We start from the raw sequence: 15,033 nt of genomic DNA on the forward strand, positions 1-15,033 counted from the left end.
CTGGGATCTGTGCGACATGCTTGCTGACTACTTCCATTAGAAGATCGCCATCATCTACAGGGACTTTGAATCTCAGCTCTCCTCAAGTGACAGCCTCGACCTCCACACACCCACTGACACCAACTCCAAACTCCGGCCGCTTCCTGGGACCTCCTCATCGCACAAGACACCACCTCTATAATGAAGTTGATGCACTCTGGGGTATCTACTGATCCATGCCCCCATCTTATCTTTAACCTCAGGAGTAAGGCGATCAGCTTAGAGCTCATAAAACCACTGAACAGATCCATCGCCATGGCCTCCTTGCCAGAAGAGTGGTAACACACAGAAGTGAAACCCCTCCTGAAAAAAACCTTCAGCAGACCTAGAGCAGCTGAAGATTTCCTGACTGATGCCCCTGCTCTCGTTCCCAGCCAAAGTCTTCGAGAGGTCGATCAAGAGGCAGCTGAACAGACACCTGGAGCACAACAACCTACTAAACTCCTCCCAGTTCGCCTTCCGAGCCAATCAAAGCACAGAGACTGCCCTGATAGCAGCCATAGATGACATCAGAGCCCTCCTGGACCTCAGTGAGACTGCAGCCCTCATCTTCCTTGACCTCTCAGCTGCTTTCAACATGGTCTCCCACCAAATCCTGATCGACAAGCTCTACCACATCGGAATCCAAGAAAATGCCCTCAAATGGATCACCACCTACCTCACTAGAAGAACTCAGACTCCCGCCCAACTCCTGAACCCAAGGACATCATCAGCAGCTCCTCACAAGGATCCTCTGTAAAGCCCCCTTCTTCTACACTTACATGACACCCCTAGCCAACATTGTCAGGTCGCATGGGCTGAAGGTCATCTACACATACTAGACCCACCTCACTACCTCCAGAGACAACTTTCATAGGTGCACGGCCAACATCACTAACTGGATGAAGCACAACTGCCTAAAACTGAACATGGACAAGACAGAAGTCCTCATCTTCAGTAACCACGCATCTCCTTGAAGCAACGCATGGTGGTCAGCAGAACCTGGCTTCTTCCCCTCCCCTACTGACCATCCCTGTGAGTCCAGCATTGTCCTGGACAACAAGCTCTCTATGAAGAAGCAAATCAACATGATCTCCGCCACCTCAAATTCTTTTTTTTATTGTTTGATTAATTAAAATCATTACAATACCCCCCTGGAGTAATTAAAAGTTACTTAACAAAAATCATTACAATCCCATTTTAAAATTCACATGGTTTAACGCAATACCATGGTTCATGTACTTCCATACAAAATGATTAACAACAAAATTCATTATTGAGAATTCCTACTTTAACGGCGTTCTCCTGACATAAAACCAGTATAGCTCTAGGACTATATTCCAATGTAGTCCTTCCTCGGCTCCTGGCTAGAGCATAGAAAAACAGGCAGTAAAATAGGCGGCATAAGACAGCACCAAAAGGGCTACGATTTAACCTCAGAACGTCAGGATTCACATTGTACGAACCCCTTAGGGAGAACAATGATATTAGTAAGAACCGATTGTTCAATGGTGATTTCCCGACCTGTCCTTTTATTTTGGCCAATGGGAGTTCTGCTTTTACAAAGTTGCATGGGTCCACTTGTTGTACATGTTCTCCATCAGCTTGCTGTAAAAGTCTTCTAACCTCTGCCATGAATTTAGCCCCCCGGCAAGCGAGAATAATGGATGTGCCCTCCAGCCATCATATCACCGCTTGCCTGCTTGAACGGATAATCAGATCCTTGAAGATGTGTTTTAGGTACTGTCTCCTCTAGACGAGAACTGCTGGACAGGCACATAATATGTGAGTTAGAGATTCTTGTTTGAAGCCGCATAATCGACACGTCTCTGATTGAAAGGTCTTTTTCCAAGATGGATACAGGTCCTTTGAGAGTTTAATGAAACCGCTCATTCGCCGGAATTTCTGGTGGTGAAGGCCGAATTCCAATCTGACCTGGGAAGGTGAGGCAGACCGTGGCAGGTCAAAGACGGCTTTATGATCTGCGCCATCTGTTTCCTCACAATGCGCATGCACCGCAAGATCTTTGAATGGCTCCCTGCCAGATACCTGCATTCAGCCTCCCTCTTCCTAGCCTAAACTCCTAGAGTCTAAGGCACAAGGAACGGAGTTCGCTCTTACTCCCGCCTGGCTGCAAAGACCTGGAATGAACTCTCCCTGCACCTGAGATCTGCCTCATCACTGACTCTGAAAAGGACTCAAGACCTGGCTGTTCAACTGATCGGTCCCTCCGGACAACAACTCCTCACCCAGCGCCTTGAGAACCTCACTGATGATTTACAGCGCTTAATACCCATTGATTGATTGAGTCTGTAGATTCATAGATTTTTCTCAGTGGGGACTTGCTGATGCGGTTTTAACTCTCCCTTGCCAATAATTGCCTTGCTAAATCCATTGAGGTCTTCAGGGTTGACTTTTAATGCCGAGTCAGCTCTCCATTGATGAATGCATGGTCACATTTATTGAGTTTCTCTCCTCTGTGAACTTTATGATATATTACATTTTGTTTTGTAATCGATCCCTTGTCACATTCTATTCATTAATAGTGTTTCTCCCTAGTGTGGATTTGTTTATGCTGCATTAGCGTATTCTTCCTGTGGAAGATTTGATTAAACTTTGTACATACATTGGATTTCCTGCCATGTAGATTTTCAGATGTTGCTTCAGTTTTCCCTTTATTATGAATGTTTTGTGGTATTCAGAACATACATATGTTTTCACCTCTGTGTGAACTTTCTCATCTTGTATTACATTTTGATTTGTAATAAATCCCTTGTTACATTCTATAAATTCATGTGGCTTCTCTCCAGTGTGGACGCTGATATTCCTTTAACTCTCTCTTTATAATAAAAAACTTGTCACGTGCGGTGCAGTTGAATGGTCACCCTCCATTTGGAATAAATGCTATGTCACATTTTGTACAATGATATGGTTTCTTTCATGTGTGAACATTCTGATGTATTTTTAAACATTGCGTTGTAATAACTGCTAAGTCCCATTCAGTACAGCCATATCGTTTCTAACCAGTGTGGACATCAGGAGACAATAGAACAAAGTACATAGTTTAGAAGTACATGTTGATACAAACATATATATATATATATATATATATATATATATATATATATGTACACATAAACAAATGAGTACACAAAGCAGTTAAGTATAGAATTAAGCCGTTACTAAGAGAGCCAATCTGCAAGAGGAGCCCAGTTCTTAAATGCCAATAAACGCCTTCTCCTCCCCCCAACAACAGCACTGATGACTCTAATTTGTACCATGCAAGCATCCTAGCTTTCCAATGGATAAAGGTAGGAGTTTCAGGATTTAACCATTGCGATGTTATACACAGTCTAATCATAGCCATTGCAATGAACAAAAACGCTGATGAATGATGTGTTCTTTGAGAACCAGTTGAATATTCATATCCAATTATTATTAGTTCCGCTGAGATCTTAACCGGAGTTAGAAGTGATTGAGAAAAACTTCCTCTTCATTTAAAAAGGAATTTAAATTGGGACATGAGTAGAACATATGTATGGCATCAGCAGAGCCCATTTTACATCTAGGACAAGGGCCCCCGCTAATATCTAGGAGTCCCCCAACTAGCTATCTTTGCATGGGTATGATACAAGTTAAACATGGCCATATGACTTTGAATGCGCAGTGAGCCAGAGACAAGAACAGATCTAGCTAGTTCAAGCGGAAATTCCAGGTCTAATATTGGAACACCAAATTTAGCAGCCCACTTTGCATTCTGAGCAGATAGGTCATCCGGAAGTTCAGACAAAAGACTTTGGTACAGAGAGCTAATTCTAGACTCCTTCCGAATTAGTTCAATGAAATTGATCTTAACATACAGATAGGGGTTTCTGGAGAGGTTCGTGTCGAAAAAGTTTCTAATCTGTAAATATAAAAAAAAATAGCTAGATTGTAAGTGAAATTTCCCCTTCAAAAAAGAAAAAGGGGCCAATTGATCGGACTGGACTAAATCACCAATTCCCTTCAACCCTAAAGACCTCCCTTTCATCATCAAACCATCATAAAATATTGGAGGAAGCAAGGCAGAGGCGTCTAATGGGGTATAATAATTAAGTTTTGGAATAGCCAGACGAGAGCGAATTTTCTGCCATACAGAGAATAACGCCCAGCAGATCTTAAATTAGTTTTTTTTTAAATAACTGATTTCCAGTACACGTGTTATAACCCCCTTGGCAGCATCCCCAAGTGCTATTTCATAAATGGATGGGGACATACAGATTGAAATCTCAACATTATCCCCAAGAAGGGGGAGGCCAAAGTGCTGAATCAAGGCGGCCCAATAATAATATAACAGATAATAATATAACCGGCCCAACCACCTGGCTCCCGGGGGAGACATGTCCATTTAGCGGGCCTTCTCGGCCTGCGATACCCCCACAGACACCGTTGACATATTCTATCAGCTCTCACTAATGTTGAATTAGGGATTAAGAGTGGGGTGGACCTAAAAAGAACTGTGGGAGAGCAAGCATTTTCAGGATATTGCAACGTCCATATAAATAAAGATGCAGATGGTCCATTCTCTCAAGTTTCCTATGAAGCGAATCAATTACAGGGAGGTAATTTAGGTCTGGAATCTGATAAACATCGGCGGAAATTTGAACCCCATGGTATGTGGCCTCTTTGATTATAGAAACATGCGAGAGGGGCATAGCTGAGGATTGAATTATTTGGGTCTTTGAGATGTTGAGCTTATACCCAGACATAGCACCAAATTGAGCCGCGAGACTGTCTAACGCTGAAAAAGAAGAGCCAACACTGTCAGTTAGTACAACAATATCATCGGCAAACGCCAATGCCTTGTAGTCCACCCCGCGAACCCCGACTGGAGCAATCCCATGGCAATTTTCGATCATACTCAGGAAGGGATCGATGAACAGGGCAAATAGTAGGGGGGAACAGGGACAGCCCTGTCTAGTTCCCCTACTGATAGACAAATAGGCAGATTCTTTCCCTGAGATACGAATTGCGGCGGTTGGAGCCTGATAAAGCACCTGGAGGGCCTGGATGAACTCGGGAGGAATCCCTTCCAACGCATTACCGCCCAAAGATACCCCCAGGAGACCCTGTCGAACACCTTCTCGGCGTCCAACAGGATTACCCTGAGGGGAGAGCTCGTAGCCTGAGCCCAATCAAGAAGGGCAATGACGCGGCAAATGTGATCTGTTGTGTCCCTTCTGGGAATAAAACCATGCTGCCGGATTGAGACCAAGGGGACTATAACTTGAGCTAGTCTAAAAGCTAGAATTCTAGAATTTATCTCACTGTCTGTGTTAAGGAGTGCAATCGGCCGATATGAGGCAGGGTTTAGCTCATCTTTGCCCTTCTTTTTAAACAGCACAATGGTGGCCCGGCGCCAAGAATCAGGAACAAACCCAAGTTGGGCAGCCCTAAAAACCGCTAACATTTCTTGTCTGAACAGTGGTGAGAAGGTCTTATAAAACTCGAGATGGATAAGGTCGGGCCAGAAGCCTTACCGTTAGAAAGAGATTTAATAGCGGTTTCTACCTCATCCCAGCTAATGGGTGCTGAAAGGACTTCATTCTGTTCCATTGTTACCCGCAAGGTGTTGAAGGGGTGAAAGAAGTCATCCAGACCAACTTGGTTTTGAGCCATGCTAGGATCTTCTGTATATAATTTAGTATAGAAGCTCACAAAAACATCAAGGACCCCCGCCGGGGTCTCTTGCAGACGGCCCTGTTGGTCTGTAATTTGGACAATTCGGTTCGCCATAGCCCTCTGCTGCAGTCTCTTTGCAAGAACCTTGCCTGAGTTCTCCCCAAACTCATACATTAGCGTACGAAATTGAAAATATTTGGCTGCTAAATTTTAATACAAAGGTTCTAACAGATTAGACTTAGCTATAGTGACCGCTTTCTGACTATTGGATACATCGTGGCCCAGGCGGATGTTATTACACAATTCAAGTTCAGCTTGTAGCAAATCTTCGAGTCTATCTTTAGTGTGTTGCTGTGCTGGTTTCCAACGGTGGGAGGCAAAGTTTTTAGTTTACCCACGTAAAGCCACTTTAAATGTATCCCAGGAGATAGAATCAGAAGAGGCACCCCTATTAATATTAAAGAATTCTGGAATCCAAATAGCCATACGGTCCTGATATTGCTGATCTATAAGGAGCTTGCTCTCGAAAGTCCATGGCCTAATTTGGTTAGTAGGACAGTCCAATGAGAGATCAATAATTATGGGATTATGAGCGGATATGGTCCTGGGGGCAACTTCAATGTGTGCCGAAGAGGCATTTTGATCCAAAAGAAAAGCATAGTCAAGGCGTACCATTTTATTACGTGGGGCAGAATAGAATGTATATCCACCCATATCCTGATGGTGATAGTGCCATAGATCTATAAGACCATGGTCCAACAAAAGAATTTGGAGAGCCTTGAATACCTGAGGCTTTCTGCCCACATAGTTACGACAAGTTAGGAGATTGATTAGAAAGATTAATATTAAAGTTGCCAGTAAATAATATTGGATGGGGCCATCCCACTAATTCCAAATGTAGGCTCCTGAGAACTTGCGGATCATCTAAATTGGAAGCGTATATTGAGCAGACTGATAATGGAGATCTGTTAAGCAAGAGTTCAATAATTGCCCATATTCCAAAATTATCCACCTTCACCCTTTTAATAGATCCAACCCCATTCTTCAGGAGAATAGCTACACCCCTGATTGTAGATGTTTGTCTAGAACAGGCAACCAACTCATATCCAGGAAATCTTAACCAGCTACGTTTAGTCCACGGGATATGAGTCTCCTGTAAGCAATTTAGATCAGACCAGTAGAATTTGGAGAATCTTGTAAACCATCCTACACTTCTTGGGATCAGTCAAACCACAGATATTCCATGTGACACAGCGTAGCCTACCCCACCCCATTCAAACAGTAAAAAAACCAACAACCAACAAGACTCGATTTACTAATAGTACTGTACAGAAAAATTACTGGACCTCTGAACAAGAATATACATAGTGTCGACAATATTTGAGTCATTAGCGCGTCAATCATGTTTCCTAAACACAAAAAAGATACTAGAAACAGAAACAGCCTCCTGAGCCCCCGCCACCAAAACACCACCCCCGAACTCCCCTAAACCACCCCCCACCTTCCCAACACCCCTCGCCCCCACCCCCCATGTAGAGCAACAGGACCATGGTCCTTTTGATGGTCAGGTTGGTGAGACCCACTTTCTCCCGGAACCGGAGACCCCCCCCCTCCATTAAAGCACTACGGAAGACCTGACCGCCAGATAAACTAAAAAGCCAAAGAGAGAAAATCTAGCAAACTATCTGTCAGGTCATCTAAAGTCACTAATCTTCAAAGTGAGCAAACATCCCATCCCGAGTCAATCCGAATTTAGTGCAACAAGTTAAATTAAATAAGGCAGTTCAACCTAGATAGTCCCAAGAAACTCCTTGGCCAATATCTCTGATGTAAAGTATTTAGTCTGACCTTTACAGATCACTTTCAACATAGAAGGAAAGAGTAGAAAGGCTTGAGCACCCTTAGCCTGGAACAAGGGCATCAGCTGACGAAGGTGCCATCACCTCTCAACTGTAGCTGGACAGAAATCAGGTTGCACAAAAAATTGAAATCCCTTCGCAGTCCGCTTTTTATCAGGTCTGGTGAGATCAAATATTTTCTCACTTGCGAGAAAATTGTTGAAGCATATCAGGATGGCACGTGGGAAGGTTTTATTGGTACCAGAAGCTGAGGTTTGCCGCTGCTGAAATGGAAACCGGTGTGCCCGCTATATTTCTAAATTCCAGCCCCATTGTGTAACTTCTGGGAACGCCTCCGAAAAGAGCTCGACTATGAACTGCCTAGCATCTTCGCCTTCTATATTTTCTTCGATTCCTAAGACTCTTAAGTTGTTTCTTCTTGCTTGATTTTCTAAGTCCGTGAGCTTCCATAGGATACGCGTACGTTGTTCCTTAATCTCTGTTGTGAATTCTTTCTGGCCCACCACTGCATCCTCTAACGCCAAAATCCGTTCCTCAGCTTCCCCAACCCTGGAGGCAATGTCAGTACATGTTTTCACCACTCGGCGCAAGGAGTTCTGCATTCTACGGCACGCCCCCTGTGTACGAATGTTCTCCTGTCTGTTAGCCTCGCTGTGGGTGATGATAGTTTGGTAAATTGTTGAGAGGGTAACTTCCTCAGAGGTTTCTGTTGACGAGCCATAGGGATTGTCAGGTGTAGCTCCACTGTTCGTTACAGCTTGGTCTAATACTATATTCTGTAGGCAGGCGGTATTTATCAATCCCTTGGGGCAGGGGGCTTTACAAACTGTATTAACAGCGCTCGCAGCATTCACATCCTTAGAAGCCTCACTAAGGCGCTAATCCCCTGATTCACTGTCGTAGTCAGACCATTCAAGTTCAGCATCAAACTCCAGATCCTCCTCCGCTGATGAATGATCCGAAACTGAATAAAATGTATCTGTGGCCTCAGTGCTCTCTGGCCCCCTTGAATCGAGACCAGACTCTGGAGTAATGACTGTACCATTCGTAAACAACAGATTAGAGCCTTGCTCCAGGAGAGAGACCGAATGGGCATCAGATTGAATACATGGCTAAACTACAGTTCCCAGCATACATTGAGAAGGAGGTATGGGTGCAATATTAGACATATCACTTGAATTTTGTATAAGAGCAGCACCTGAGTTGATATTGTGTGCAATTTCTGATGTAGTATTTATCTTTGCCTAGTAATAAATATCTTGTTGCATTATGCACATTCATGGGTTTCTCTCCTACGTGGACTATCTGATGTTGCATAAGATGCTACTTTCTAATAAATGTCTTCTCACATTCAGTGCAGTTGAATGTTCTCTCTCCGGTGGAGATTTTCTAATGTTGCTTCAGCTCTCAATTGATTAAAAATGATTTTTCACATTCTGTACATTGGTATGGTTTCTCCCCAGTTTGGACCTTTTGATTTTGCTTTAGCTGTCGATTTGTTATGCATGCTTTGCCACATTCTGTGCATTGATATGGTATCTACCTAGTGTGGAATTTCTGATGTAACATTAGATGTGCCTTTCTAGTGAATGCCTTCTCACATTTATATGGTTTCTCCCCAGTGTGGACTATGTGATGTCGTTTTAGATCTTTATTTGTTATAAATGCTTTATCACATTCTGTACATTTATATGGTCTCTCCCCAGTGTGGATTTTCTGATGTTGTTGTAGGTTTCCATTTGTTATAAATGCTTTGTCACATTCTGTACATTTATATGGTCTCTCCCCAGTGTGGAATTTCTGATGTAACATTAGATATGCCTTTGTAATGAATGCCTTCTCACATTCTGCACATGTATATGGTTTCTCCCCAGTGTGGATTTTCTGATGTAACATTAGACATGCCTTTTTAATGAATGCTTTGTCACACTCTGTACATTGATATGGTTTCCACCCAGTGTGGAATTTCTGATGGTCCAGTAGATATGACTTACTAGGAAATGCTTTGTCACACTCTGTACATTGAAATGGCATCTCCCCAGTGTGGATTTTCTGATGTTCCATTAGACGTGACTTTCTAATGAATGCTTTGTCACACTCTGTACATTGATATGGTTTCTCCCCAGTGTGGAGTTTCTGATGTAACATTAGACGTGACTTTCTAATGAATGCTTTGTCACACTCTGTACATTGATATGGTTTCTCCCCAGTGTGGCCTTTCTGATGTTCCTTTAGATATGACTTTCTAATGAATGCTTTGTCACACTCTGTACATTGATGTGGTTTCTTCCCAGTGTGGATTTTCTGATGTCGCTTTAGCTCTCCATTTATTACAAATGCTTTGTCACATTCTGTACATTTATATGGTTTCTCCCCAGTGTGGAATTTCAGATGTTGCTTTAGCAATCCATTTGTTTTAAACGCCTTATCACATTCTGTACATTTATATGGTTTCTCCCCAGTGTGGATCATGTGATGTAGTTTTAGATCTTTATTTGTTATAAATGATTTGTCACATTCTGTACATTTATATGGTTTCTCCCCGGTGTGGATTTTCTGATGTTGTTGTAGGTTTCCATTTGTTATAAATGCTTTGTCACATTCAGTACATTTATATGGTCTCTCCCCAGTGTGGATTTTCTGATGTTGCTTTAGATCTCCATTTCTTATAAATGCTTTGTCACATTCTGTACATTTATATGGTTTCTCCCCAGAGTGGATTTTCTGATGTCGCTTTAGCTGTCCAATTGTTATAAATGCTTTGTCACATTCTCTATATTTATATGATTTCTCCTCTACGTGGATATTCTGATGCTGCATTATGGCTTTCACGGCAGAGAAAACTTTTCCACAGTCAGTCGATCAATACGGTTCTTCTCCAGTATAACTTTCTGATGTTGCACTTGCTTTGTCTCCCTAATAAATGCGTTGCCACTTTCTAGATATTCAAACGGTTTCTCTTCTGTGTGTTCTTTCTGATCCAGGTTAGCTCTTCCTTCGTAGTGAGAACCTTATCACACTTGCTTCAGTATGTCAGTGTGTTAGTTTGTCAATGTTTATCAGGTGATCCCTAAGAGCCAAGTACAGACCACATTGGGCAGTTTGGATTTTCTGCTGTAGAAAGACTTTGGCGAGGCATTAGCCTTCAATGGAAGAAATTTTAAGGTGCACTGTTTTTACATCACTTCCTACACAACTGATGATTAATTCCTTCACTTTTTTTGTTCATTACTGCATTTATTTCACCTGTTGGAAAAAAAAACACTGGATAAGCTTAAATGGTGGGTCCATCACGAAATTCTATTGGCATTTAATGAGACATTTAATTCACCACATAGAAAAGTGTGCTGAAGAAATTCTAGATTACACTTTCAATGTAAAGATGCCATAGGCAGAGCAAGGGCATATGATCCTTTCTTGACGCCCTCCTATCGTGGATTGTGGACTCAAGGAGTAACCAAGACTCCAGTTGAGTCTTTTGTGTAGCACCACAGTTCTTCTGACAGCGGTTCTATGTACATCCAAAAAGAGTCGGATGTGATGGGGCCAGAGACTCAGCACTTACGTCCAAATGGGCCTTATTTGTGAGGGAAACTTCAAAGAGTAGTTTTGAAGTACACCAGTATCGCTTTCAATCCTGGCACTCACTCCAGACTACCAAAGGGAGTAATCATTCCTTTATATGGGGACAGTCTACTACCCTGTGAAGGGTAAGAGTGGGCCCCTTCCTCCCATCTGCCCAGAAAGACCCATTGGGATGCAGATGGATGCAGATAAGTGCTAAATCACACCCAACCCTTGCAGTGTCTGTGGCTCTCTAGAAGGAATACACAAAGGGGTCGGTCACCTAGCCCAGACGTGTACTAGAGACAGGGTATAAGGCACAAAGAGCAGTACAAGCAGAGAAAAGTCCACTTTCTAAAAGTAGCTTTTCTAAAATAGTAATGTTAAATCTGACTTTACCAGTAAGGAAAATGCTACTTACCAGTATGCATCTGTTCTTGGCATGTAGAGCTGCAGAGATGTATACTTAGCATTAGATCGTCACCTGGTGGTGGGCTCGGATGATCGCATGTTGTAGTCATCTTGGAAGAAGTCTTTGTAGTCACGACATAGGTGACTCCTCCCTTGGACGATAGGGACTGTGGGCATCGGCTACATCCTTAGATTGTTTTTCACCATGATGGGAAATGACGGAGTTAGTAGAAGTAAAGAAAAAAGATGTCCATGCGTGTGCATCTAGGTAAGATAAAACTGGAACAGATACAGGTCCCGGGGAGGCGGGAGGGCGTGTACAACTCTGCAGCTCTACATGCCAAGAACAGATGCATACTGGTAAGTAGCATTTTCTGTTCGAGGCATATGAGCTGCAGATTGTACACTTAGCATCGATTGTGCAGCAGTGTCTCCCCTAGCGGCGGTCACCTGTATCTGTTGCAGTAGTTTGAAAGAGAGTTTTAAGGACAGCTTGGCCTACTGCAGCTTGCTGGTTGGCTTGCACATCAACACAGTAGTGTTTAGTGAAGGTGTGTGTTGTAGACCATGTTGCAGCCTTGCATATGTCCTCTAGGGGGATGTTTCCTAAGAAAGCCATAGAGGTTCCTAGTTTGCTTGTTGAGTGCGCTCTAGGAGGAACTGTTAATGTACGTTTTGTGTTTTGATAGCATATTTTTATACATTTTACAATCCACCTGGCAATCCCACCTTTAGAGATGGGGTTGCCTTTATGAGGTGGAGAGAAAGACAAACACAGTTGTTTTGTTTTTCGAAAAGACTTAGTCCTATCTATATAGTAGAGAAGAGCTCTTTTAACATCTAATGTGTGTAGAGCCCTTTCTGCTACAGAGTTTGGGTTTTGGAAAAACACAGGTAATCTACAGATTGGTTTAAATGAAAAGGAGTTCCGACTTTTGGAAGGAATTTTGGATTAGTTCTTAAAACCACTTTGTTACGATGTAGTTGTAAAAATGGTTCTTGTATTGTAAATGCTTGTATTTCACTTACTCTTCTAAGAGAGGTGATAGCAATAAGAAAAGCTGTTTTCCACGTGAGGAATTGCAGTTCACATTTATGTAAAGGCTCGAAAGGGGGTCCCATGAGTCTTGTAAGAACAACGTTTAGGTTCCATACTGGAGAAGGTGGCAACCTGGAAGGGATGATTCTTTTTAATCCTTCCATAATGCTTTAATTGCAGGCACTCTGAAAAGAGACAGATGTCTGTTTTGTAAATATGCTGCAATTGCTGCAAGGTGCAGGCGTATGGATGAATATACTAAGTTACACCTTTGTAAATGTAAAAGGTAACACATAATATTCTGGATGGAGACATTCAGGGGATCAATGTGGCTATTGTTGAATAAATGGTGAATCTCTTCCATTTAGCAGCATAACAAGCTCTGGTAGTAGGTTTCCTGGCCTCTTTAATAATGTTCATACAGTCTGGTGGTAGGTTAAGATAACCAAACTCTAAGACTTCAGGAGCCAGATTGCCATATTCAGTTGATTTGGGTCTGGATGTCTGATGTCTCCATGGTTCTGTGTTAGCAGGGATGGAGTTAGTCGTAGCTTTTGGTGTGGAACTACAGATAGTTCTAGCAGTGTGGTAAACCATGGTTGGGTGCCCATGTGGGAGCTACTAGGATTAGTTTGAGAGACTGTTGTCTGAGGTTGCGTACTACTAATGGTATTAGTGGTATTGGCAGAAAAGCGTATGCAAATCTTCCTGACCAGTTCATCCATATTCATTGCCCTTGGACAGCGGGTGTAGAAACCTGGCGGCGAAGGTTAGGCATTTTGCGTTTTCATGTGTGGCAAACAGATCTATGTCTGGATGACCCTGCTTGTGAAAGAATGGTTGAAGAACCTGCGGATGTAGTTCCCAATTATGAATTTGTTGTGTCTGCCGACTCAACAGATCTGCTTTCTGATTGTGAACTCCTGGAAGGTGCTCTGCCAACAGATATATGTTCTGTGGAATGGCCCATCTCCAAATGTTCTGTGCGAGCTGGGACAGTTGTAGCATGTGAACAGCAGCTATATACAATGATATGTGCTGGGAAAATGGTTCGCTTCTGTTTGTCGACGACGTTTCGACCTTAAAAACAATGTCGAGGGGGCGTGGCCAAGATGGCGACGGATTAAGACGTGGTGGTGACTCAGTGGTGGCGGCTAGGGATTTGGTGTGATTGCAGCGTGTTTGGTTTGATTCTGGCGTTATGGGGGGCACTGTTTGGAGCGGTGGGGGTGGGGGGCGTTGACTAAATGTTGCCTGTTACAATAGGCTCCTGGAATGTTAAAGGCCTTAATTCTCCTCAAAAGCGTCAGAAAGTATGGAAGTATATTATTGATCATCATTTAGATGTGGTGGGCCTGCAGGAGACTCATTTGGCCCATAAAGATGAATCTAGACTTAAGCACAGGCAATACCCCCTGATCTACAAATCCTCTGCCACTACTAAGCACCGGGGGGTGGCGCTTTTGTTCCGCTCTAAACTTCAATTTCAACCCATGGGTGTGCGGGGTGACAAGGAGGGGCGGTGGCTGATGGTGAAGGGGATGCTCCTGGGTAAGCTTTGCACGTGGGTGGTGGTCTATGCACCGAATGCGGGCCAGAATGGGTTCCTTGAGGCCTTTCTGAGGGTGGTGGGGGACTTTGGGGAGGGAGCGTTGATAGTGATGGGGGATTTTAATTTGGTTTGGGGAAAAAGTCTTGATTGCTCACATCAGCAGAGGACGGACGCGGGTCTCTTCTCCCCTGAACTGCGCGACACTTTGATCAGTCTGGGCCTTGTTGATAGCTGGCGCTCCCTACACCCCCGCACTAGGGATTACACGTTCTATTCCCATGTCCACCACACATATTCACGTCTCGACCACATTTTTCTACATCAGTCTTTGCAGGGCGACTTGCGGGACAGCAAGATATTTCCGCTTTCGGTGTCGGATCATAGCCTTTTGGCGACGTGCTTGGTCTGGGCCCCGGAGTCATCCCCTCACCGCAAATGGTACTTCCCTATCTCTCTTACGCGGGATGAGGAATCCTGCAAAAAACTTAGGGCGGCCATTGGTGAGTTTTTTGAGCTTAACAAAGATGGAGACACCTCGGTCTTCACCCAATGGGACGCCTTTAAAGCGACGACACGGGGCACGTGCATTGCGCTGAACTCCGCCCTGAACAGGCTTCGGCGCGAGGAGAGGGAGGCGCTGGAGGCGGAACTGGCGACACTGGAAACTGCGCATAAGCAGAATTCTTCTTGAAAGACCCTTCGCCCTCTTGCTGCGGTGCAGGGGAAACTCAGGGCCCACTATAATAATCGGGCCGAGTATACCCTCTTGTGAGGGTGTTGTCGGAGTTGGTCGTGATGCGGTTTGGTGTTTCTGTGGACGATGGCGATGCCTCCTCCGGTTTGGTTGACGCAGTCCCTCAGGGTGATCTTGTAGCCATCCGGGATGGCTATGGCGATGTCGGGGGCTGAGGAGGCGTTCATCCATGTTT

At 43.8% G+C, this 15,033-nt stretch overlaps 1 protein-coding gene across 1 annotated transcript in view; it reads right to left on the reverse strand.

Annotated features, from left to right (window-relative positions):
* Positions 1-1,119: 1,119 nt before the first annotated feature.
* LOC147709866 (uncharacterized) overlaps positions 1,120-15,033 on the reverse strand; it is a 43,531-nt gene continuing 29,617 nt past the window's right edge. Inside the window, exon 2 of the mRNA XM_086928319.1 lies at positions 1,120-10,784. Within this exon, the coding sequence (XP_086784445.1) occupies positions 9,078-10,358 (1,281 nt within the window). The 5' untranslated portion in view covers positions 10,359-10,784 and the 3' untranslated portion in view covers positions 1,120-9,077. The remainder of the gene's footprint in view (positions 10,785-15,033) is intronic.

This window comes from Lissotriton vulgaris, chromosome 6 (assembly GCF_964263255.1).
Source record: "Lissotriton vulgaris chromosome 6, aLisVul1.2, whole genome shotgun sequence".
Lineage (NCBI taxonomy): Eukaryota > Metazoa > Chordata > Amphibia > Caudata > Salamandridae > Lissotriton > Lissotriton vulgaris.